This window comes from Pygoscelis adeliae, unplaced genomic scaffold (genome assembly GCF_000699105.1).
Source record: "Pygoscelis adeliae isolate BGI_AS28 unplaced genomic scaffold, ASM69910v1 Scaffold77, whole genome shotgun sequence".
Taxonomy (NCBI): Eukaryota; Metazoa; Chordata; class Aves; order Sphenisciformes; family Spheniscidae; genus Pygoscelis; species Pygoscelis adeliae.
Window position 1 is genome coordinate 1,848,176 of NW_008825216.1, and position 23,513 is coordinate 1,871,688.

Below are 23,513 nucleotides of genomic sequence, written 5' to 3' on the forward strand. Positions count from 1 at the left end.
GTAAAAAGATACTGGCAATATGACACTTCAGTTTCCGCTTAAGTTATGCCATGTAAATTCAGCCATGAGAGAAAATAGGTTGAGTGGCCTATTTATTGTACAATAAACCCCTTCTATCTCCTTTTGAGATTTTGAGGAAGGCAACAATCACACATTAGCTGACATACTCAAAATAAATTTTAAAAAAGCGATGTGAACACAAGGTGATATTTTCACAGTGAATGAAGCAATCTTTCAATCACCCTGGATCAAGAATGAACAAATTGCTTACCTTTTCAGATAGTAACTTATATTGTTTCATTAATGGTTGCACTTTTGCAGATTCAGAATACGTTTCACCATATGTCCATCCATTGGCAAACTGAAAAAACAGTAATAATGAGAGGAAAAAAAGGGGAAAAGCAAAAAATTATGAAAAATCCTATTTTTATTGGTACAAAGGAAATGAACAATGCTTCTGCAGAGCTTTTCTCTTGAAATTTCCTTTCTATTATTTTCTCAACCAACATTTCTATTATCTACACATAACGGAATTAATTACGTAGCATGCCATCTTTTTGAAAATTAATGATTAAACAAAGCTAACATTTCAATACATTTTTCTTTTACATATTTATATAGAGCAGAATACTGTGCTACAGTTGAGGAACTATTTTTAATACTGGACACCCAAACTGCACAAAGGAATAAAAACCCTAAAGAGGTTTTTTGGTGAAAAAATTGAAATTTCAAGTTAATAAAACTCTTAAAGAATTAGCAAGTATATTTACTCAAAAGTCAACAATAAAAATAAGGAAATTATGAATCTCTATTTTGAAACACTCGTGCACTTACAGAACTTTCCCCCCGAATGCATTTCAAGAAATTATAGGTTTATATCTTACCTACATACCAACTTGTAGCATTATGAAAATAATAATATTCAGAGTAAAATATTTTGAAGATGAAATGGATTCAAATAAAAATTCTGATTTTGTTTTAACAGGAATATAGGTTTTTACCTTTTCCATTGACCATTTGTCATGAGAGTGTTCTGCATATTTGTTAATGAAATATTCTAGCTTTTCAGGGATTGTAATGCTGAAAGTGAAGAGAAAAATAGCTATTATATCACACATGCTAAAATGTGAATGCTTTTGTTTTGAAGAAAACTTTCAAATAAATAATTAGTAGCGCATACATCCATTCAAAGCATCTTACTGTGCTCTGCTTCCTCACATACAGTTTGCTCCAAGCCCCAGTTAAATCAAGGAAAAAATCTGAGTTATTTAATGGGCACTGAATGAGAACCACAGCTCTGGTAGGAATTTCACTTCTTCGACACACATGTGCAGGGAAAAATCAATAATGATACCGCGTACCCATGCTTTTTGTCACATATTTCTATTACTAACATTCATTTTCTTAAGATTAAAGATATAACTATGACCCACAGTTTCAGAAATACGGTGGTAACTTATTGCACATGTCCATCATAAACTAAGTGTACTAACAGTCCTTTTTGAAACACTTCATCTATTTCTATAGATTTTATTATATGCTTGAAGCACTATAACTTATGACAACTCAAAAATTATATGCTCAAGGATTTATTTTCCAACATCCCAGTGAATATTAAAAATATTAAAATCCTTATTAAAAATTGAAAAAAACACTAGCCCTTCAACAGGTGTACAAGACAGTGCCGAAGTTAAGGTTTCTTAAATAGTAAAGGAAAAGCAGCTTTCCTTAACTGTCAAACAAGCACTCGATACAGAATCCTTTTCCAAAAATAATTTATCAAATATCAGTATTGTTTTGTATCTGCATTCCTACAAATCAAAGGGAATAATTGCTTCTTGATCACTTATGAAGTAGCAAAATCTTCTCTCCTAAGACAAAGAATTTTGGCAGCAAAAGTGTTACAGTGCCATCTACTGCAAAGTAGAAGAGTCTGTTTTTTAATCTTCAGTCTTAGGGGGGGGTGAAAGCAGAAATGTAAAACAAAATTATGTCAGAATAACAGTTTCCAAGAGTCTAACCACACATAAAGGTCAGAAAATATTCATCCAGCATGGTCATCAGTTTTTTTTATTGTTTGGAAGTGTGTATTTCAAGGGGAACTTTACTAATGGTATAATACTTCGAATAATTTCAGAAATACAAAAAATTGACAAGTACAATAAGGTCATATTATCTGTAGCTTCATATAAATAGGTCTAGGACTAGTAAGTGATGCAATGCAGGATTTGCAAGTTAAAAGAATACAGGATAGGTTGGAAGTGACTCTGATAAAAGTAGTGCTTTCTTTGTCTTGAATCATCACAGAACTGTTGACTCCTATGGCAATGAGGTGACTGATGATTTAGGCAATGTTAAGTAACATTTTCTGACTTTTTCAAATATATTCTGGCTATCTACAATTTTCCTCTGAAATGACACCAGATAAAGTCATTTTTGATTAGTTAAATGATAGAATAATATCCTTACTAAATTTTGTTAAAACTTCAGTATATCTTAAATAAATCTTAGACAAATGAATTTTAATGGTCACTGATGTGATTTCTATATTCCAGTCTAGATTATGTCTTTTACTACCATATTTCGATGTGCATACGTGTACAAGCATGCTGTAACAAAGGTATCAATTTACTGACAGCATTCTCTGTTCTGAATGTTAATACAGACAGAAAGCTCACAAAGGCAATTGAAGCAGACGTCTTACAAGTAGCATTTTTCAAGACATAGTGCATAACCACACTGCTGTAAGACTATTCTATACAAAGGAGAATGGGGCGCTGGGTGTAGTCAAAAATCAGGGCACAAAAATCCCATTCAGATATGTGTTTTGTCTGGCTAATGTACTTAAAAAAGCATGGTCAGAGTTTGACTGCCTAGAGAGAACGAAGATCTTTCTGCTCAGTTCCCCATTATTCATAGTAAAAAGAGATTATCCGAATGCATAATCATCATCATTTTCTGTAGGTACACTGTCATTAACACACACCAGAGTTAGTGTCTTGGCACATGTTAATAATGACAGGGATGATGTAGACTAGTCTACTTTTTCTGCTCTTAAAAACATGCTGGTTTGTTTGCAGCAGACATACAAAGGTAAACAGACAGTTCCATCTTCAGGCTGAAAATGCATTAAAAATGTTCTAGGTTGACCAAGAAATTAGTTATGTAACTGGATACTTATTGCTTTCTATGATTTAAAATAAATACATAAATAGGAAATAAAATACAAAGTTAAGGTCTCCATTTTATCTAGAAGATAAGCATTCAGAAGAGAATAGAAGCTGTAAGTTCACATCATACCCAACAACAGACTCCATCCCTCTTTTACAGGTTCATGATAAAAAAAACTAGTTGCAACAAAGTAATTCCTTACTTTGATGTATCAACAGGTTGAGGATTAAAGTTCCCATCTGAATCCATTGAAGACTGTTTTTCCATCATATTGACATAATTTGATTCCATATAGTCTGGAGGTAAGGCCCCTGCAACTGCACTCAAACAAGGCAAAGCCAATTTGAACAGTTCTTGTTCATACTTCTGTGGAACACACAGGGGATAGAAAGTGAGTAGTGAATGGAAGCTATCAACATCACTGCTGAAACTGATATAGCTGTATCTGAAACCAAGCAGCCACAGAATGGCTTTTTTACTCAGTGTGAAATTGAATTTTTGTTCTGAAAATAAAGGAAACTGACTGTCCAAAGCATATTATACACTACAGATAAAGACAGGATCAAGCCTTGCCCTTGCTGAAGTAAAGGGGAAAAGTATTGACTTCACTGGGAGCAACACTAGACATTTTTCAGATGTCTGGGAAGAGAACAGAGCACAATCCAAAACAGGATTTCTAAATACCTAGATTTGAAATGAAACCCATGAAATTTTAAGCAGGCTGGCTAAAAACAACCATAGAATGAACAGTAAGTACATACCAAGGTGTATTATTAAACTTTTGTCCAACATAGAATTGATTCAAGGGTGAAACTACAACTACTTAGCAAAGGACTATGCTCTTGGTTTAAGGAAGGATAGTGTGTGAGGTAGAAAAGTGCAGCTTTCAGTCACCTGCAGATGCTTGAATTTGCTTTTAGGGCTCTGAAGTGTAGTTGACCTGTACAGATACACCTCAAGATTACTTCATTAGCTATACAATTTTTTTTTAATGAGCAGACAAAGTGGCATGCCTACATTAAAGCAGAAGCTAGAAGAGGAAGATTGAAATTTACTAAAGCCTGTATTTTTCCCTTTAAAGTGGATAACACAGTGTTGATAAAAGCTGGGTAAAAATGACAGATTAAAGAAAAAAGGTTACACAGTAAGACTTTTACAGCAGTAGATGGATATTAAAATTAATTACCTTTTGAGACAAAGCATCAAAAATACCCCAGAACAACTTTCTGGATAAATGAAGTTCTTCTTCTGAGGCAGCACCAAAGTTACCCCATCCACCTGGCAAACAATAATACTTCCAGCATCTTTCATAATGATTTGTCAGCAACTAAAACAGAACATATTTTGAAAGGAAATAAAATACAACTGTTGATGTTCTTCCATTCTGGCACTCAACCATTATACAGACACTGCCAGAAAAATGTCTAATTTTTATCAAGAAGCCATGTTGTGTATCTATTCTTTAAATCATTGGTGCATATACACACAGAATGAGCAGTGCTTTCTTTTAACATTAGTGGCATATGCAAAAAGCACATGACAGAGGATAATTTTTCCCAACACCACAAGAACTCTGACAGCTCAGCTGAAGACAAGAATTCACCTCTGTGTGCCGCTATTCCAAACACTGCTGCTTGGTGGGTAAGACAGTAGAACCATGATTTCACCTAGTTCCCAATTATTATTTACACGTCTGAGAGCTATTCAAGAATAACTCCCAGTATGACTCATCTCTTCTGTGAGTTGTAAAACCTGCTGTCAGTCTACCCTCCTTGCCCTCTATTACAATTGGCAGAGGAGCTTTAACCTCTCTCCCTCTCTTTCATTAAATACATATTTCAGGGATACTTTCTTCTTAAGTGGTTACAAGATTCCAGATTATCAGGGACTCAAATGGTGCAAGGACCTGCTACTGGGTATTTGTCAAACTAAAACATCACAGATTTTGCACTGAATGTGTCCTCTATGTCCCTGAGTCACAGACAAGAAGAGGAAAAATTAGTTATATGTCTGTCAGTAAAGGTAATTCCAAACAAAAAAATTCTGGCAATAGCAAAGTATGAAAACCTAGTCCTCCTCAGGGGCAGATTTCCCTAAGGCACAGAATGATCCTTCTAATAAATTTAGGTAGAATTTTAATTCAGAGTTTATTTTAACAGTTCCTCAGAGAAAAAGAGAATTGTTTCAACATCACTTTGCAAAGCATGCTGGCAAAATATTACAAGTCACAGTCAGTAAGGAGCTGACAGGATTCCCTTTTTTCCAGTCAGAACAAATGCCAAGATGGAAACATGCAGATATTCATAACATAAATGTGCAGAAATAAAGACAGGCATTAAAAAAAAAAAAGTCCTGATGTGTAGAAGTGAGGATTTTGATAACCAAAAATATAAGCTCAATACTGTGCAGTCCTGTTATACTTTTCATGGATCAGAAAAAAACCCAAAACAATCCATATAATGTATTTGTATATCTTTAGATTTAAATAATCTATTATTATCTATTTACTATTTAAATTTTAAGATGATTAAAGAAAAAAGGGAGAGAAGAACTTACATGCGTATATAATGTAAAAAGAAGTTTTATCATTTGTGTAGAACCACAGGGGTCTCAGAAATATGGACTCTAACAGTCTAAGATGTATTTAAAAATGTTTTTTTTCAAAATAAATTCTATCCCACAATGGCCAGAGTTCAGGTTTGCTTTTGGACATGTGAGTGCTAATATATATGTACATATTTTTAAATCTAGCCAAGAGTAAAGGCAGGTTTACCCTTAGAGAAGTCCCTGATGAAGCACTGAATATGATTTAAGAGGAAATAAAAACAAGGCAGCCCTATTCCAGAAAGTTCACACCAAATTATACAGGAGAAGCATCACAGATTTGAATTCACATGCTGCCTAAACTGAGGTAATTTTTAATTGTAGAAACCAGCAAAGGTATTCACAGTAGATAGCACTCTGTTCTGATTTAGCCCTAATGATTTCCTCCTCTCTTCCCATTCAAATTTACATTTTCAGATGCATGATTAACTTGTAGCTCTCTCTTCAGACTACTATAACCTGTTTGCTAGCACAAGCCCATAAGGAATATGCATGGTACTTTCAAATCAGAAACACATTAGTAGATATAAGTAGGAGTCCCTTGTTAAATCACTGAAAATCAGGTTACTGTTGGTGAAACCTTTGAAAAGTTCTAGTTCTATCTTCAGATAGAGTTCACTTTCCTCAGAAACTCCTACTACTTGTTTAGGTGTCAATGGACAAAATCATTTGCCCATGCTAACACCATGGTTCTCTTCATATCTATAGTCTCCTGAAGCCTGACTTGCCAAAAGGATCTAATTATTATTTCCTTCCTGTTCAGTTCAGCAATATGGGAAAGTCACTGCAGTCATGACCCTCAAGACCAAAAAACCTGCTGTCCTAGATGAACAGATCTCAGGGAGCTGGGGTTGCTCCTTCCCCCCCCAAAAAAACATAGGCACACAGGGAGTACCAAGTTATTATTTAGTTTTTGCAGCACATAAAATGTCATAATGCATTAGAAAGGTCCCCTTCAGGGCAGTATACTAAATTATCAACTGCTTTTCTCACACACAGGCACTAAAGAATGGCTGCTCTGGCATCTTTAGTTTGAGCACTTCCTGGGGGACACAACCAAACTATGAAGTCCTTGGCAAAGGAAAGACCATGCAGCAGGTCCTGGCTTTGAGACTAATTATTTAAATTCCTCATCTGATGTCAGAGACCATAATCTGGCTAGTAGAAGCCTGCATAATTCTGAGAGTATTTTGGCAAGGAAATCAGATGTAAAATGCAATTAATCCTGATATGTGGCTTTTAAAGCATAAAGAAATATTAAATAAGAAAAGATTAAATATCTCGCTCAAAGTTGGGGTGGGAAAGCATTAAAAAGGACTGCTGAAAAACAGCAGTAGGTAAGGTGAGAAATGATACATTTCTTAGAACTGCCAATGAAATCTGAGGAGTCTTTAAGAAATGTGTCGTCTCAGAAAGGAAGAAACACATTCTTCTTGTGCATTAGGAATCAGAATCAAAAGATACGGAGAAACCTTTGGGGGCTGAAAACAAAATGGAAGATTATTAAAAAACATGTATTGCTTAGATTTCCAAGCACAAACCACAGAAGAAGAGTCCGTTTTCCACGAGCTGGGAAAACCAACACAGAGGGCAGAAGTAAGGTTACATACAGACTATCAATTGCTATCTTCCTTTGTGCACCGGATTCTGCCCCCCGCTCCCAAGAGTTTTGCTATTCTGTTTCCACATGGACTTAAAAACAAAGGAGATAACTAAAGGAGAAGCAAACATTAGACACAGACTTCATAACTCCGTATGGATGGATGTAAATTAGACTGAATTCCTGCCGAAGCAGCAATTTGTCTTTAAGAGCTATGGTCTTAGATTATTGCAGAGTGGAGATAAGGTAACAAAGAAGATAGAGAATATTCCCCATGCATGTATTTTCTGTTGCATTTTCTTACAAGGAATGCTGTTGAATATTAAAATAGATTTTTACCTTGAGAGGCATCTTCGCATGTTCATTTAATAGAGGAACATCAAATACTAATCTTCTCAGCAAATGCTGCATCATGGAAGGCCGCAACTGCCTAAAAGCAGACAAACCATTTCAAAAGGGTGTACCAGCATAGTTTCATGTAAATAATAAATAAATACATTAAAGCAACCTGTCAGTTCTATGCCATTAAAATTCTTCAAATTCATAAAGTAGTAAGATTTGGCTTGTGGCACTAAAAAAATGTGCCCAAAAGAAAGCAAACAAGTGCATACCAAAGAAAACCTTCTGAACAAGCTGGAAATCAAATGCTGTAAAGAAGCAGAGAAAATATCTCATCTATAGACAGAGAAAATCAGGAAAAAATATACTGAATTTTGATATTGTGTATTACGATCACCATGCCCATGCGAAAAGGCTATAACGTTAATTTCTTGTAATATATATCAACGGCTCTTAAAAATATCCTAGAAACTAATAAAGACATAAGAGCATTAAGTCTTTAGATATGTACTAAACAAGAGGTAGCAGTGGGCACCAACTGGAAGGACAGAAGAAATAGGTATAGCATGTATGTTAGAATGGCACGGACATTAAACCTTTCCAGATAAATAGCAAACACTGGTCCATTTTATTGCTTCTTATCAAGGTAATATATATATATATAATGGTCAATGTGATATATTTTATAAAGAAATGCTATACAGTACTTTTTTACAGTACTATAATATAAATGTCTGTAATTTCTGAACACATTTCCACATTATGCAAAAAAAAATATGGTGAAATATTCAAAATATTCTGGTGATTTAAAAGCCTAAATGTTGCTAGCTTTAATTAGAAATTTAATTCATAAGCGCCTAGTCAACTTCTGATAATTGAGCCTGTAGGCTTGTAAAAAATTAGATAATAACTGTTTTTGAGACTGCAGATACCCAGACAAAATTTGTCCTGTAGGTGTCAATAACGAGATATAACAATACTAGTCATTGATTAGGATTTCAAATGTAACACAACATAAACAAACATCTCCATAGAACTATCTAATCTACTTATCATCAACCATACTGCCAATCTGTACAGCTAAAAGTATTTAAATGGCACTTCAGTCCATGCACAATTCCACATTTCCAGAGCTTTGTCTTTTTGCAGTACATGCTCTTAGTTAATCGCCAAGGTTTTAATTTAAAAAACTCGGTAATAGCAAAATAACTGAGGACTGCATATGAGTAATTAATGAAGTTGCAAATTGAATACAGTGTATTTAAAAATATCACAATCATCTGCCAGAAAAAAAATCTTAATTATGCTACTGGTGGCATAGTTCTGCATTCCTGTATTATAAATATCATAGGTTACTTTATCAATTAGCATTCCTGTACAGCCAGGAGTATTTTCTTACCCACAGATAGACAGCAAACACTCTTCAATAGAATCTCGCTGAGCTTTGGTAAGAGAGCATCCCTTTGAGAGTCTGTACACAGTATGTAATAAGGAATCGATGAGGGAAGCATGGTGCTCTGTGCCAGCAAAAAGAGGAGCACATCTGGTCAAGAGAGGCAAGACTGCTGTGCAAAGGTATCGATTCAGAGCCAAAGCCATATCCGTAGCACTTAAAGCAGCCTATGAATTAAACAGGACAGAAATTAGGTTTGTCTCAACAATGTTGTTACAAATGAAAAGAACTTGTTTGTTTTTCCTTTGTAGTAGTTATAAAGAGGGAAATTTCGAAAATACACAAATGAGGATTTGATAACTACTGGAAGCTGGATGCCTAGCTTCTTTTTCTGCTTCTGAAGTCTCACAGATGGCTTTTGTTTTGTTTTTAATGATCAAAAACATAAACACGAAAGGTAGCCATTCAAAAACAAAACAATTTTCAAGACTATATTAAACAATGTCACAGCTGCTTAACAGAACACTCCAAAATCAGGTAATACCAGTCAAGTCTGCATTTACAAGACTCAGTATGTTCCTGTGTTATGATCAAGCCCAAGTTCCAAGTGAGGAAAAAATCCTCTTTCTAAAATAACATAATTATTTTCAGAAAAATGTTGACATAAAAGGTCAAATAGGGAAATCAAAGTCCATTTCTTAGCCCTCACATAAGCTCTCTAAATCTGATTTTTCTGGACCAAGCCAGCTAAGAAAAATTAGATGGAAATAAGACTCACAGAAAAAAAGGCAGCAATTCTGAGGAGGAACTAAAACAAAAATTTAGTGATTTCCTAAATAACAATGTAGGTGTCTCTGACAAACGCATGGAGATGAACAATTTCTGTATATCTCTGGAAAGAGGCTCTCAATTGCATGCTTCATTGGCAGCTTATCTGATTTTGATTCCATAGCACAAGCTCAGAAAGTCTCCTGGGGAAAGGCATTGCATCTCTTATGGAGATGGGTATCAATGGGGGCTCTTATAAAGTGAGCATCATTCTGGAGAATGCTTCTTCACTGTTCTTCAAGTATTCTCAAAGCTCAGCAGCAACAGGCAGCTCATCCAGCATTTGAGAAATGCAGAAGACAACATGAAGAAATAAAAAATGTTTTTTTGAGGGATGAGAAATGCTGCAGTGTTCAGTAATATAATGGAACCAAAATTACAACAGACTTAAACCCTTACCGTATCTAAAGAAGCAGCAGCACGAAGATCTGGCAGAAAGCCAACTTCAAGAAGGTGTAGAAGAAAATCCTGGTCCTCAATTCCATAGACCCTGTCAAGGAACAAAACCATGGCTGCCTTGTGATCTGGGCAAAACCCCGCAGACATGTCAGGTTCCACCACAGTACCATCTAAAAGGAAGAAATAAGACTTCAATGATAAGGATCATCCTTCACCAGCAGACTAGGCAGTCATGCTTCTACTTGTCAGAGGTTCTGAGTCTCTGTTAATATCTAAGCATCTTCCCCATGGTTTTGTTACAAAAAGGCAACATATTTGTAGTTAACTGAAAAAGAATGCGTAAGGCAATTATGCATAGATAGACCTCAAAGCCCATACATGCTTTTCTGTTCATGCTTTGTGTATTAAGGGATTCTTATCAGTTGATATTCCAATATGGTAAGTACCCAAAACATACTAACTCATCTACAGAACTACCTAGTTCTTAGAAGAAGCAGACAGAAAGTAAAAAATACAACAATTCTACATCAAACACCCCAGGAATGCAGCACTGGTGAGCATATCTGTAATGTATGGCAACAAATTAAGGTTGTGCTAAAAAGTCCTCTGTATCTGAAAACTTCTGAAATATCTGTAAGGAATTAATTGAAATATTTTTAAATTTTCATACTTTCATTTTCAAAACCAAATAAAAAATTCTGTATCTGAGCTGTACTCTGTGCTACTGAGATATCACCTATAGATCTATCACTATTTAGAATATAAATAAATAATGGTGTAATAGAACGATTGATCTTTTTCTCTCTTCTACTGTAACCTATTGGGCAGTCTTGTGCTGTAAGTCCCTAGACAGTCCATGTTGTGATTATAATGTTCTCTCTCCAGATACTCAAAAAAGCAGATGTAATTCCTTTCCCTTTTACATTGATGCTCACATAACTCCCACTATTGCAATCAGTTCTATGTAGGCAGAAAACACAAAGAAATGCATTTGCCTTCTCACACCTATAACTTCACCATAGTTGCTGAAGAACAACTCTGGTGTCTTAGTAAGATCTGCTAGAAACAATTGATAGGGTTAGAACAGCAAAAGCTAATGATTATGTTATCAAGAGAAGAGACTGTAATTTTTTCAAATGTTTTAGAAAAATAGAAAGTATGCATTTTTAAATTTCTCTTTAAAAGTTGTAACAGATTTTCATGGTTCAATTTAAATGAATGGGATTTACATCAGTGATTTAAGCGTACACAGAATTATTGCCTATGGCATGCAGAAAAATTTTTGAAACGTTTGAAATACACGAGTTCTCTTCTAATTCACATAATAAGTAGTTTAATTTCTATAACATTTTTAAATACTGAGAGAAGTATGAGTATCAATATGTCATTAAATTACAAAAAATAAGAGTGGGATGGGGGAAAAAGCTAGAATAATCATCTTACCTTTAGCTATGGTTGGCATGTGGAAAGGAATACTAATTACTCCCACCAAATCTTCCAGTGGAATCAAAGACCGTAGAATTGATCTGATTCTAATGGCTTCCCCTTTACCAGCGTGGATTAGCTAAGGAAAAGACAAATAAAAAAGTAACAAGGTCTTCTTTTCATCTTCTATATGTGTTCATGTTCTGGAAACTTCCTGAACCATGGATACACAAAAATGACTGCTCTCAAAATCGCTTTATAATTAATAATGTAAATTTCACGCAATCTGTATTTATTTGCTGTATTTTGCATGCAAATTTGCAAAGTCTCGAAATCTAGATGTTTGGTTATTAAATAAGACTAAGCCCATTTTCAGAATGGAATGTTAGGTAAAATAGGTGAATAAAGCTTTAAAATGTAGCACATGGGGGGATGGGAGGGGGGAAGCAAAAGCAGATTTTCAGATTAAAAAAGCCAGTTTTTCTGTCCTGGCCAAAAACAACACTTTCAGGTATACCAGCTGTTTTAGTTTTGTTTTAAAAAAGGCAGCGAGACAGGGAGAAAACAAGGCAGGTTTTTTTATTCAAACAAAACAGATATTCATACACTGACCTTATCATATGGATATCTCCTTTCTCAAGTTATCAATCTCTGCACAAATCTGATTCTGATCTATACTGATCTATATGAATTAGGGCACATTTCAGGGTGAGATGAGAAACTATGCATAGAGTAATTTTACTCTATTCAGAGTAAAATTTTTTTTACTCTATTCAGAGTAAAATTTCTGAAGAACAGGAAGGTATTTTGAATCATAAACAACAAATATTTTCAAACAGTTTCAAGCTCTTAGGAACTAAGTGGTAAGGGCTTGGTTTTTATAGTATGAGTGTCTAATTCTTTGTATCTAATGCCTGAAATAATGACATCTTACCTTTGAGAAGGTTTGTCAGTGTGAATAAAGATTATGAGATATCGATGTGTATGTCCAGGGACAATGCTTATTCCTACGTTTTAAAAGAATGCCCTATAATATTTACTCTTTTATATGCAATTTAAACAGTCTGTTTAAGTAAGTGTATGAAGAGAGTAAAACTATGGTTTTAAAAAAAAAAAAATCAATCTACACCATCACAATAAATAGGGAAATTTGAGGAGTTTGATTGTCATAATGGACAATCAAACAATATTCATGACAGAATGTTGAAGACCAACCACAAGGAATGGTAGTAAGAAAAGCAATGGAATAATTCCTTTAAAAAGAACAGCTTCTGAATAGTTTACAGAAATTCCTTGCAAATTAGCAGAGGAATACATTATGTACATTAGGATACTATGTAGCCATACCACTGCTTTAATACCTGGTAACATGTTACTGTGAAAAAAGCCAAACAGCAAACCACCCAACAATCAGTAAAACAACTATGCCTTTACTTTCCAATGCATGAAGACATAAAACTTACATGCATTTCAGGGGCACAACGTCCTAAGAGGTCAATCAAAGCAGCATAAAAGGTCATGATTGCATTTCCCATGTGAATAGTGTCATCTTCTTGTTCTTCCATTTCACTGTAATTAGTTAAATGTTAAAACAATTAAAAGATTAAAAAAATACAAGAGAGTTTTTACATCAGCAATAAATAAAGAAAATCTGCTCATAGATGTAACAGCTTACACATAGTGGCTTCCTGTTAACTTGTGGACTTTTAGCAGACTAACGCAGAATGGAATTTGTCCCTAAAGGATAGTAGTGACATCTGCATTGTTACCATTTATCTGTCTCATTTTGCATCAGGGGATTGATTCTTAACTGACTGACAAAGAAAAAACAGAATTCTAAAGAGGATTTAATATTTAGAGGGGGTTACTTAAATTAACAGTGCAGAGGAAGCACTATTTGGCAGAAGACAAATCTCTACCCTCCGTAGAATCCAAGGAAGAATCCAGCTGATAATTCACATGTTAAAACAAACAAGTCATTTCATGACTAAGATTATAAAACAAATAAACCAAAACTATGGCAATGTAAGCAATTCCACTGCACTTACAGGGTTTTACTCAATCCATTACTTGGGGAAGGTCCATCTCTTGTTGGATCTTCTGATATTTGTATTGCTTCCTCCATGGCAGCAAGTAACCCATTGCCTCCTTCTCCTCTTAGAGCTGGACCAAAACATTCAGGTCGACGGATAAGCAGTCTGACTACAACATTAGCATTCTCCTCCACACTCTCTCCTACCACATAGAACAAATACCAAGATTTAAGATTATATCAAAAAGACTTCTGAAATATAATCAGAAAAAGCTACACAAAGGTGCAGAATGTATGCATCAGTAGATACTTTTAACCACAAAACAGTTTAAATATCATGACAAAGTTACATAAACACACATACTCCTCTATTATTATAATAAAAGCTATGAAACAAAACATGTGATTTCATTCAAAATTAAATAGAGCCAAAGAAGTAACTATGTAATAAATGGTGTTTAAAGCATCACTGAAGCTACTGATTTGTAGTAAAGACTCACAGTCAAGTGAAAGAGTTAATGAGGGGACCAATATAGCTGCTAAACACTAAAATTGGACTATCTAAATGTTCATCAGAAGATGGGAGTTTGGCTCTATGTCTAGCATGATTTTTATCATAGAATATTTAGGACCCTGCTTCCAAAGGAGATGTGGGCATTTCAAAGACCATAGATGGATCTAAAAAATGGGGCATAGGCTCATAGGACCCTATATGACTTGTGAAATGGGCATCTAAGTTACTGCGTGTCTTGCATAATTCTACTCTTTCCGCCAATTGTCCTTCAAATTTACAGTAACTTACCAAGCTGGCTTGTATTACCATTTTAAATGACAAACTTATTTGAACATTAGAGGAAGTTATAAAATTTATAGGCTTCTACTCTACCATTGCAAAAAACAGCAAAACGAAGAAAATCCAAATATCGCTCTCCTTCAACTGGATTCCATCCGATGTCTGGGTAGCCTTTAGAAATCAACAAAGGACAACTCTGCAATCCACATCCAGCCAAATAGCGAACCACCTAAAAGCAAAGTAAGATGAAAAAGATATTAATTGTGAAAAAGAAGAGAATTGCAGTTTCAAAGGGAAGCATCCTCATATGTTGCCTCGGATATGGTGTCCACACTCTATTATCCCCAACAAAACCATATCATACTTTGGGCAAATCAGAAGAGCAGCCTCTTTCTTAGTTCACTTTCCCAGTCTTTTCCTACTTCAGCAGCCATGAACTGCAAGACCTTACTTATTTCAGTTGCGTTTTTCCTCTCTCTAAATCACTGCTTTGCTATCTATATCTCATTTCTCTTGCAACCCTGAGCGTTACAAATTAGCCAATTTTGTAATATTCCCCAACTATATACTATCCATATTTGAAAACACGTCTTCTGATATAACTCACAGGTCTACTCTTTTATTTTAACCTTTCCTTTTCACTTGCCTTTTTTCTTCCTTTCTTTTTAAACACACAGCAGTAACACTCCCTGTAATTCAGACCTATAGTCTCAGTAGTAGTTTTCAGTTGGCTCTCTCCTTTCTGAATTGTAAGAATTGTAAGCATAGCCTTTAAGCAGTTCAGACAGCTTCTTTTTGCTGACCATTATAAGAATGGTAAGTCTGAAAATGTCCTTTTAAACACACATGGTTCATCTTCCTATTCCAAGAAAGGATCATCTACACTTACATTACTCCTGACAGATGCTTTCCTACGAAGATTATAGCATCTCCAGAACTGGAGGTCTTCAAGAACAAATTGGACAATGTATTCCGCTGTCTTACTTTCCATTAGAAAGTTTTTTTTAATGTCTATCTTGAATCTGTCTTTCCATTATTTAAGCCACTTTTCTTACCCTCTACTGACATAGTAACCATTATTCTATTCCTTCTTGCAGCAGCAATTTACATATTCTACACAATTGTCACATGCTCTCCTGAGTTTTTTATTCTTTAGTCTAATTAATCCCAGTTCCTTCAATCTTTTCTGAAGCAGGTTTAAATGTTAGGGAAAAAAAAAGATAGATACAGATAGATACCTCTACAAAAAATTGTCATATACTGTAACAAGTTGTCACAAGGCTTCTAGTAACCCCTATCTCATTATGCCACCACTGCATGTCACCATGAAGACAGAATAACGAAGATTTTAGCAAGGAAGTTTTGTTGGGTATGGACTCCACTATTCCCAAAGTCAGAGCTGCCCTTGAGGCAATTCCTTTTGGTTACACCTGTGTATGTAATAACCACTCAGTTCAACTATCCAGACCAGCAGCAAAAAGAACAAACAATCAGATTCTGATAGTCTTCCTCTGAAAGGTACCTAAAAATCCCATATAATTCTTATCTTGGATTTTGATTACTTCAGGAAACAAGAATCTCCCCTTCTCTACAGGGAAAAAAAATGCTTGATAAAGAAGCTACCAACCTTCTCCAGATCAGGCTCCCTTAAAGCTAGCGCAAGTTCATTGTTATCCATCACAGAGGCTGCTGCAACATCTAACGGAGTTGATCCTCGCATAGAAGGAGAGGCTGTTAAAATAACATTTCATTTCAACACCAACTTAATGAAAACCAACAAATTCATAGAAAATCTATTAACAATTTTTTTTTAATAAAATACAACATTTTATCATTATTTACTACATGATTATAGGCATATCATTTATACCACTCAGTTTATAATAACATCATGCACTCGCATTAAATTTGACATTGATACGAATTCAAAGTACAACGTAGATGTTCAAGCTAGAAACAACTTTTCTTACACATTCCTATTCTCATCACATACTTTGTTTTAAGATCTCATTCTTTCCGATTTTCCTAACTGACACAACTTCGTTTTGAGGAAAAGGTAGCAGGGATTTTGTATCTAAAACACTGACATTTTATCAGATGTACTGAAATAGAAAATATCTTTAAGCTTTAAAATATAAGATTATATATTATCTATTTCTTTAAAAAATGGCAGTCATTATAGCCTTAGGAAAAGCTACGGTTCTCATATTAACACTCCAAATGCATTTGATTTGGGCACTTTCTCTCCAAAAAGATTTTTAGTTATACTTCCGTCCTGTACCTACACATTAATAAGGAATTTGTGATCATTTACAAAAATTACTATGATGATTCTAAATAATTATATATTCTCAATTACAAGTACTAAATTAAATAAAGGATAAATGTATCTCCTCTGTAACATTTCAGCCTAGTAAAGAAAGGCTGACATTTTAAGAAAATTTCAAGGTTCATTTCTGGGCATCTATACATGCATACCCAAGCAAATGAGCTCTGTATTTCTCCCAATGCCATAGCTGTATACTGAACAATCTACGGAAGAAAGTGCAGGGGAGCAAGCTTGAGCAGTGAGAAGTAAGCCCTAGTGAAATGCTACCAACACTTCTTTATGATTCTCTTCATCAAAATCAGGATTTTATTCTGTTCCTCAAAATGGGCAACTAAACACCAACTCCCTCTTAATGTCCAGGCACATACAAAAAAGCGTATACTAAATTACCTCAACTTAATGCTACTGTCAGGGGGTTGTTTGGAGTTAGCAACACAGTTCATGAAGATATTTTTGCACTGGGTAAAGGAGAACCTTCAACACAAACAGAGGGTGCGAAGAGAGGGATGCAGAAAAACACTGGTGGTTTTATATATAGATATTAAAAAATATATAGATGTGTATATATATAAATAAAAAACAGCAGAAAGCTTTAAGATTTTGTTTTTGGTTTAGAATCTCAAAAGACACACACTTATTACTTACCAAGGCCAACACTGCTGTTTTCCAATAAATAGCTAAGATGATCAAACATAGCTTTTTGATTCTGCCTGCTGATGCGGCAAAAATAACATAGAAAACGACAGCAGTTTGCCACCATCTTTGGGAAAATGATTTCCTAAGAAGCAAATAAAAACAGACTGAAGCTTAAACTCTAAAACAGGCATAAAACTTGCAAAAGATCATTTACGTAACAGCCTTTAAACACACTAATATTTATGCATTGTATTCATTGCACCTCAGTGAAGTTAACTGTTTAGGTTTCACCCTGGAATCAACAGGGCTTTCTCAGCAAGTCAATAACTCCTTAAGCCCCAAAGATCAAGGTATAAGCTTGAAAAACAAGAGCTGGGATCACCCATAAATTCTAGATTAAAATATGAAAGAATGTGAATGCTTAGATTCACAGAGTAATACTGCATTGATTTTTAATTAGTTTCTAAAAACATCTTCCCTTTAAAACCTAGTAAGCATATGAAGTGCTATTTGCAGTTTTTTCTTTAAAGCATCTGAAATTACAATGCTAATTATATCTTCCTCCAGAATGGAAGGATAGATTCTTCTAAAAACTTAGTCAACTATTGTCCTAATGGAAATTAGTAAGAGGTTATGGTCTCAGTACCTCCAGTGAGTGCCTAGCAACTTACAGGATAAAGCTTTGAACAGCTATATTCTAAAATCTCTGTCTTCTAACAGTGAATTGCTTTACCTTGGATTCTCCTCCACCAAGCACATTTACCATCACTTCCATGACAGTTTCATGCATGCCTAAAGCTCTCATGAGATTTGGATGTTGGTAAAATACTTTATTATTCATGATGTCTCTACAGGAAAACAAAACAAAAAATGGGATTACAATGTTATGGACCAATAGTTTACCTATTATGTTATTTGCAAAGCTGATTTACTGCGCAATTCTTTACCATCTGAGGTGAAAAATTACCTCAGGGACTTTTTCAGGTTGAGTCTCAATGTCTCCTTTTTCTATGCACATTGTGGAAGAACCTGACCTTTTCTTTCCCGTATTATAGTTATTGCCCTAATCACCACCTGATTACATCAGAGTAGGATGCTCTTCTATTTTCATTAGAAATCCCATTCCAGATCTAAAATTATTTTCTGACAAGAGCATGATCAAAACTGCTATATTAGCTTAAATTTTAAATTCAACTAAGCAATATTTTTGACAAAGCATTCTTTTCAGAATATTTCAACCTTGAGACATTTGACATCTGCCATCAAAACCAAGAAAAAATAACCGTAGGGAAAAGAGAATGTATATCCAGCTAACCTCTAAGCATTAGAAACAGAAGCTGCATAAATATTAACCTTAGTTCTTGAGTTACTGCTCAAAAGAACTCTTCTCTCCTACATATTTCAGCAGAACAGATTTACGTACTTTAAAATCAGTCCTGTAGATTATAATGTCAATATTTTATGCAGACATGTTATCTCCAATAAAAATGTCTGGTTTAAAAAGTAATTAAATTTCTAAAAACTGTAATTAGCCTTGAAATCACACACAACCCATAAACAAATGTGAAAGCAATCAGGTGATGGCAGAAAAGGACTAGCAAGTCACTGTAGAAAATACTGTCGACAACTGTTCAAATTTCACTGTACATTTTATAGTAGTCTTCTTTTTTCTGACCTAAAACTCCTGCAATCAGGCAAGGAAAATTTCAGCCTTATAAAAGATTAGACGTGAAGAGGACTGTTCCATCACTCTAAAAGCTATAAATCTGCAACTATCAGTCATGCAGCAGAATGCATGCAGTACGTCTGATGTAGGTGGCACTATCAGAGTTTCTGACGCCCAGGAACTCCCAGAAAGATTAGCTGACCTTTTCCCCCAAAGCCTACAACCGGACTTCGTATCAGAGATGACAGAGAACAGGCCCTGCCTCCAAAAGCTATCCATACCACATCACCTTTCTGCACTACTGCTTCACGCTGTGGAAGAAGACCTTGATGGTATCAATCTGCCACGTCATTCTAAACTCTTATTTGTCTACAGCAGCTTTCTTTTACAGAAATACAGTACAGAAAGTCAAAACGTCAAAAAACGAACTGGCCAGCAATATTACACTACTTTGGAAAGTACATCCACTTTCAGTGTTCTGTTTAACTGTGGACTGCATTATGAAATGTCAAACTTAAGAAAAAAATCTTAACAGCATTTCTGAGGAAACAGTTTTTAAGCAGAAATGAGTGACACATCCGTTTCTCAGCTGGAAGAAAGGAATACTTTCCACTCACAGCAAAAAACTTGGCATTTCTAAATAGGTGCTGGAGCCCAGGTTAGGCTATAAAAGGTACAAATGGCACAGCTGGGTAACTTCCAAGATAAACAAGACTATGATAGAAGCTACCAAGAAGGGTAATAGGAACAGGCAGTGAAAATACTAGCTTAACAGAAAGTACTCTTTCTTCCTTACACCAGACTTTCACATATCACCAAAAACATTGTTAAAATTAAATCAGATTCACAAAATCTTAGCTTTTAATTCATAGCACAAAATATTGAGGAAAAAAATGAAAACCCCTCTGAGATTGTTTTTTTCCCAGGCACACCAACGCCAGAATCTAGTAATCACGCATTCATTTTGGACTTCATTAGCTTAAGTGAATGTAACAACTCAAATTTGAAGTACGACGGTGGATTTAGAAATACCAGTATTTTGTGTCTCTTGACAGGTGACGGACTTTCCCCTTTGCCAAAGCCTTAGCATGAGTACATTGAACACTGCAACAACCAGGGAACTCTGATGGGACCTGCTGGCAAGCTAAGAAGTAGGCATTGTTCATAATGACACTACAAAACTACGTATAGACATTATTTGGATATTTGAAGACATTATTTGGACATTTGAGGTTTTCGGTAAGCTCAAAAAAAGAAAAAGATATTTTGCACAACAAAAACTTCTCCTTGCATTCCTGGCATGCCTGATATAATGCTATCTTTGGTTGTCATTGCTCTTGTTGATTGGGGATTTCTAATAGATCACAGCTGATGTTTAATCTCACCAGACATCTCTCAGATGGTAACATTTCTTTGAAAAAAGTGAGAGAAAAAAACCCAAACCCTTTGCTAGTAGAGATGACCATGTTTTCTTTACTGTTTTCTCCAATTGTACTTTTTATTAGGCTGTATTTCACTATTATTAATCATATAATTAGGAAAAATAAGACTGGGTGAACTACTTCATAGTTCCAATAGTACCAACTACATTCAGTGCAATAAAAAGATGGCATATGTACAGACACCTGTAGACACAACTCCATTAGTTGACTGCTGGGGGGAATTGTATGTGTCAACAGCTACCAGTCACTGCAGTTACATAAAATGGACAGTATTCTTGATAGGACTCTTCACAGCCATATTATTTAAAATATGGAAACAAGATATATTTTGTAATACCATAAAACATTACATATGTTTTCAACTTTTCTCACAAGAAGTCTTACAGATGCCATTTGCTTCTCTCCAAAAATGATACATACAATGCTGCAAAGGCTTTATCTTACAACTGAAGATACTACACAACTGATACCAGTGTCTGCATTTACACCCATATAGACTATTCACATTCAAACTTCATGTATAACCTTGGCCATAACCATACAGCAAATAACAACAAATATCTGTAAATAAAGAGATGTTACACTCCAATTATTTACCCTAATCCACGAATCATAAGTTTCTCTTCCTCCTTCCCCATTCTGACACTAAGCAAGGAACGGATTTGACCGAGGGATGCCAGAAGATTGATTGTGTCTTCCACAGACACGCTATTTATGGTGTAAGTCTTTGGTAGGGCTCGAACCAGGCCACCAATACCATCATATTGGCGATGTAGCAACACAAACATGGCCCTCACTAACTCCGGGTCTTCTATCACTGATTCCTGGGCCCAGCGTACCATTGTGTCTGAAATCAACTGCTGAAGAGTAGCTGTGAAGAAAATACATAAATCACAAAATTACCATTAATTGCTCGTCTCTCTACTGGTAGTCCCTCAGAACCCATTATGCAACATGAATTGGAATTAATTCAATTCTTAAGAAGCACCTTTTTCTTGGTACTTCTTTAGCAGACTATCAAAGGAAAATAAAATCACACAAGAGAAGCAGAAACATCTCAAAACCAACAGCCTATATTTAAAGTTGAAATACAGAAAATAAATCTGATAACAAAAAATTACGAAGACATACAAGATGCTCACAAAGTCACCAGATTTATTTCTACATATTGCTTTCAAGATTTTTTCCAGGAATTCAGGTCTGAGGGGTTTTTTTACATATTATGAAGTAAGACTGGAAAAATATACCGGTAGCACATGTAAATGCTGTATTATTTATTTACATGCCTAAGCTCTGTATCCACTCAAAAGTTTATAACGTACAAAACAGAATAATTTAACTTAGTCCTTTGCCAAAACCAAAGACCCTTCAAAAGAAATAGAAATGGAGAGACTCCAATCAAATAAATGGCAAATCTTCATTTGCATGTTTGGAATTCAGTCTCTAACGAAGCAAGAAACCCATTGTCTGGTATTCTCACTGACAATCTTTATTAGTAGGGATATATATATTTATATTTGGGAAAATCGTATCTTAAAGTAGACAAGCTATATAATGTCAGTTAAGATTTGAGACTACTGTTTAGAAAAATTACTCATGAACTAACAGTCAAGACAAAGTATTTGATAAAAGACAACTGAATAATGTTCTTTTTCCCAACCCAGGGAACTTCCATTCAGGTTTGCAAGACTTTGTCAGATCAATTCAGGATCCTCTTGAGATATCCTGATAGTTATACACTAGAAAATTTCACCTTTAGTACCGACCTAACTAATCAATTTATTTCCATGTCAGGCGGATAACAGCGGAAGTTTGACAAGGGAAATTTGATAATCCCTCCTGAAGTTCAATAAACTGCATAATAAATACCCTGATGTTGAAGAAGGTGGCTGATGCAGACGAAACATCAAAAATATTTTCAAATTAGAAATCTACGTGTTGAGACAGTAACATGATTTTGGAGTAAACCAGATGCAATTTCAGGCTAAACTCAAACAAAACACAAAAAGTAAAAGTACTTATAGAAAGATGTTGAAGGGACAGGAGTTTACAGAAAAGAGAATGTTTAACAAAGAAGGGAAGTTGTGCTAAGATGTGCTAATACAGGGTAAGGGGGAAAAAAGAGCAATAGTACTATATTTTATTGTTACTGTCCAAACACCGTACTATAGGTGTTTCCATTGTCACACAGCATAGCACTTTTTAGAATACAAACACTTTAAAAATAAGTAAAAGAATGAAATGTATTTGGGCTGATATTTCAGGAGGACTGAAATAAATAATAACAAGAAGGGACACAATAGTAAGTTTCCTTTGTTTTTTGTGAAGAATCACATGAGCAGGCTGTCCTTTGGCTCCTGTTTTGATAACTGCAATACTGCATCCAACCTACCTGCGGGTCTGGCTGTAATCTTGCTTGCAATGAAGAATCTAAGCAGCCTAGCCACCACAATACTGTTTAATTCGTTTAATATAATACTGTCTTTCTACTAATATGAGAGAGAGAGATTTAGATTTTGTAGAGCTTTAAGCTTACTACAAGAAAAAAAAAAATTAGGAACCATAGGATTCATCACCACATTCTCCATAGACCTAGCCTCTAATTATCACTGCCTGATAACTGAAATAATAGTTATAAACTGCAAAGCTAGAAGGCACACTTTTAGGAGGACAAAAATATTTCTACTTAAAGAACACTAAGCTAACACTAATAACTGGCAGCTAAGAAGCCATCTCATTATAAGTACCCTGGGGAAATCTCATCCCATAATTTTAGGCACTTACATTAGGCAACCAAGTTAAAACGCCAGTCTCCTTAGAATTCTGTGTAGTCAATGATGGAAACCAAGTTTTTAC

The 23,513-nt window shown here is 35.0% G+C and overlaps 1 protein-coding gene across 1 annotated transcript in view; it reads right to left on the bottom strand.

Moving 5' to 3' along the window:
• The window catches only part of RYR2 (ryanodine receptor 2 (cardiac)), a 338,959-nt gene that overhangs the window by 123,313 nt on the left and 192,133 nt on the right, over positions 1-23,513 (bottom strand). Inside the window, exons 42-56 of the mRNA XM_009329215.1 lie at positions 21,255-21,528; positions 18,283-18,397; positions 17,559-17,691; positions 16,212-16,315; positions 14,678-14,813; positions 13,808-13,994; positions 13,223-13,328; positions 11,778-11,898; positions 10,335-10,504; positions 9,114-9,334; positions 7,715-7,805; positions 4,358-4,498; positions 3,374-3,537; positions 1,002-1,080; positions 272-361 (exon numbers count right to left, since the gene is read on the bottom strand). Of these exons, the coding sequence (XP_009327490.1) occupies positions 272-361; positions 1,002-1,080; positions 3,374-3,537; positions 4,358-4,498; positions 7,715-7,805; positions 9,114-9,334; positions 10,335-10,504; positions 11,778-11,898; positions 13,223-13,328; positions 13,808-13,994; positions 14,678-14,813; positions 16,212-16,315; positions 17,559-17,691; positions 18,283-18,397; positions 21,255-21,528 (2,132 nt within the window). The remainder of the gene's footprint in view (positions 1-271; positions 362-1,001; positions 1,081-3,373; positions 3,538-4,357; positions 4,499-7,714; positions 7,806-9,113; positions 9,335-10,334; positions 10,505-11,777; positions 11,899-13,222; positions 13,329-13,807; positions 13,995-14,677; positions 14,814-16,211; positions 16,316-17,558; positions 17,692-18,282; positions 18,398-21,254; positions 21,529-23,513) is intronic.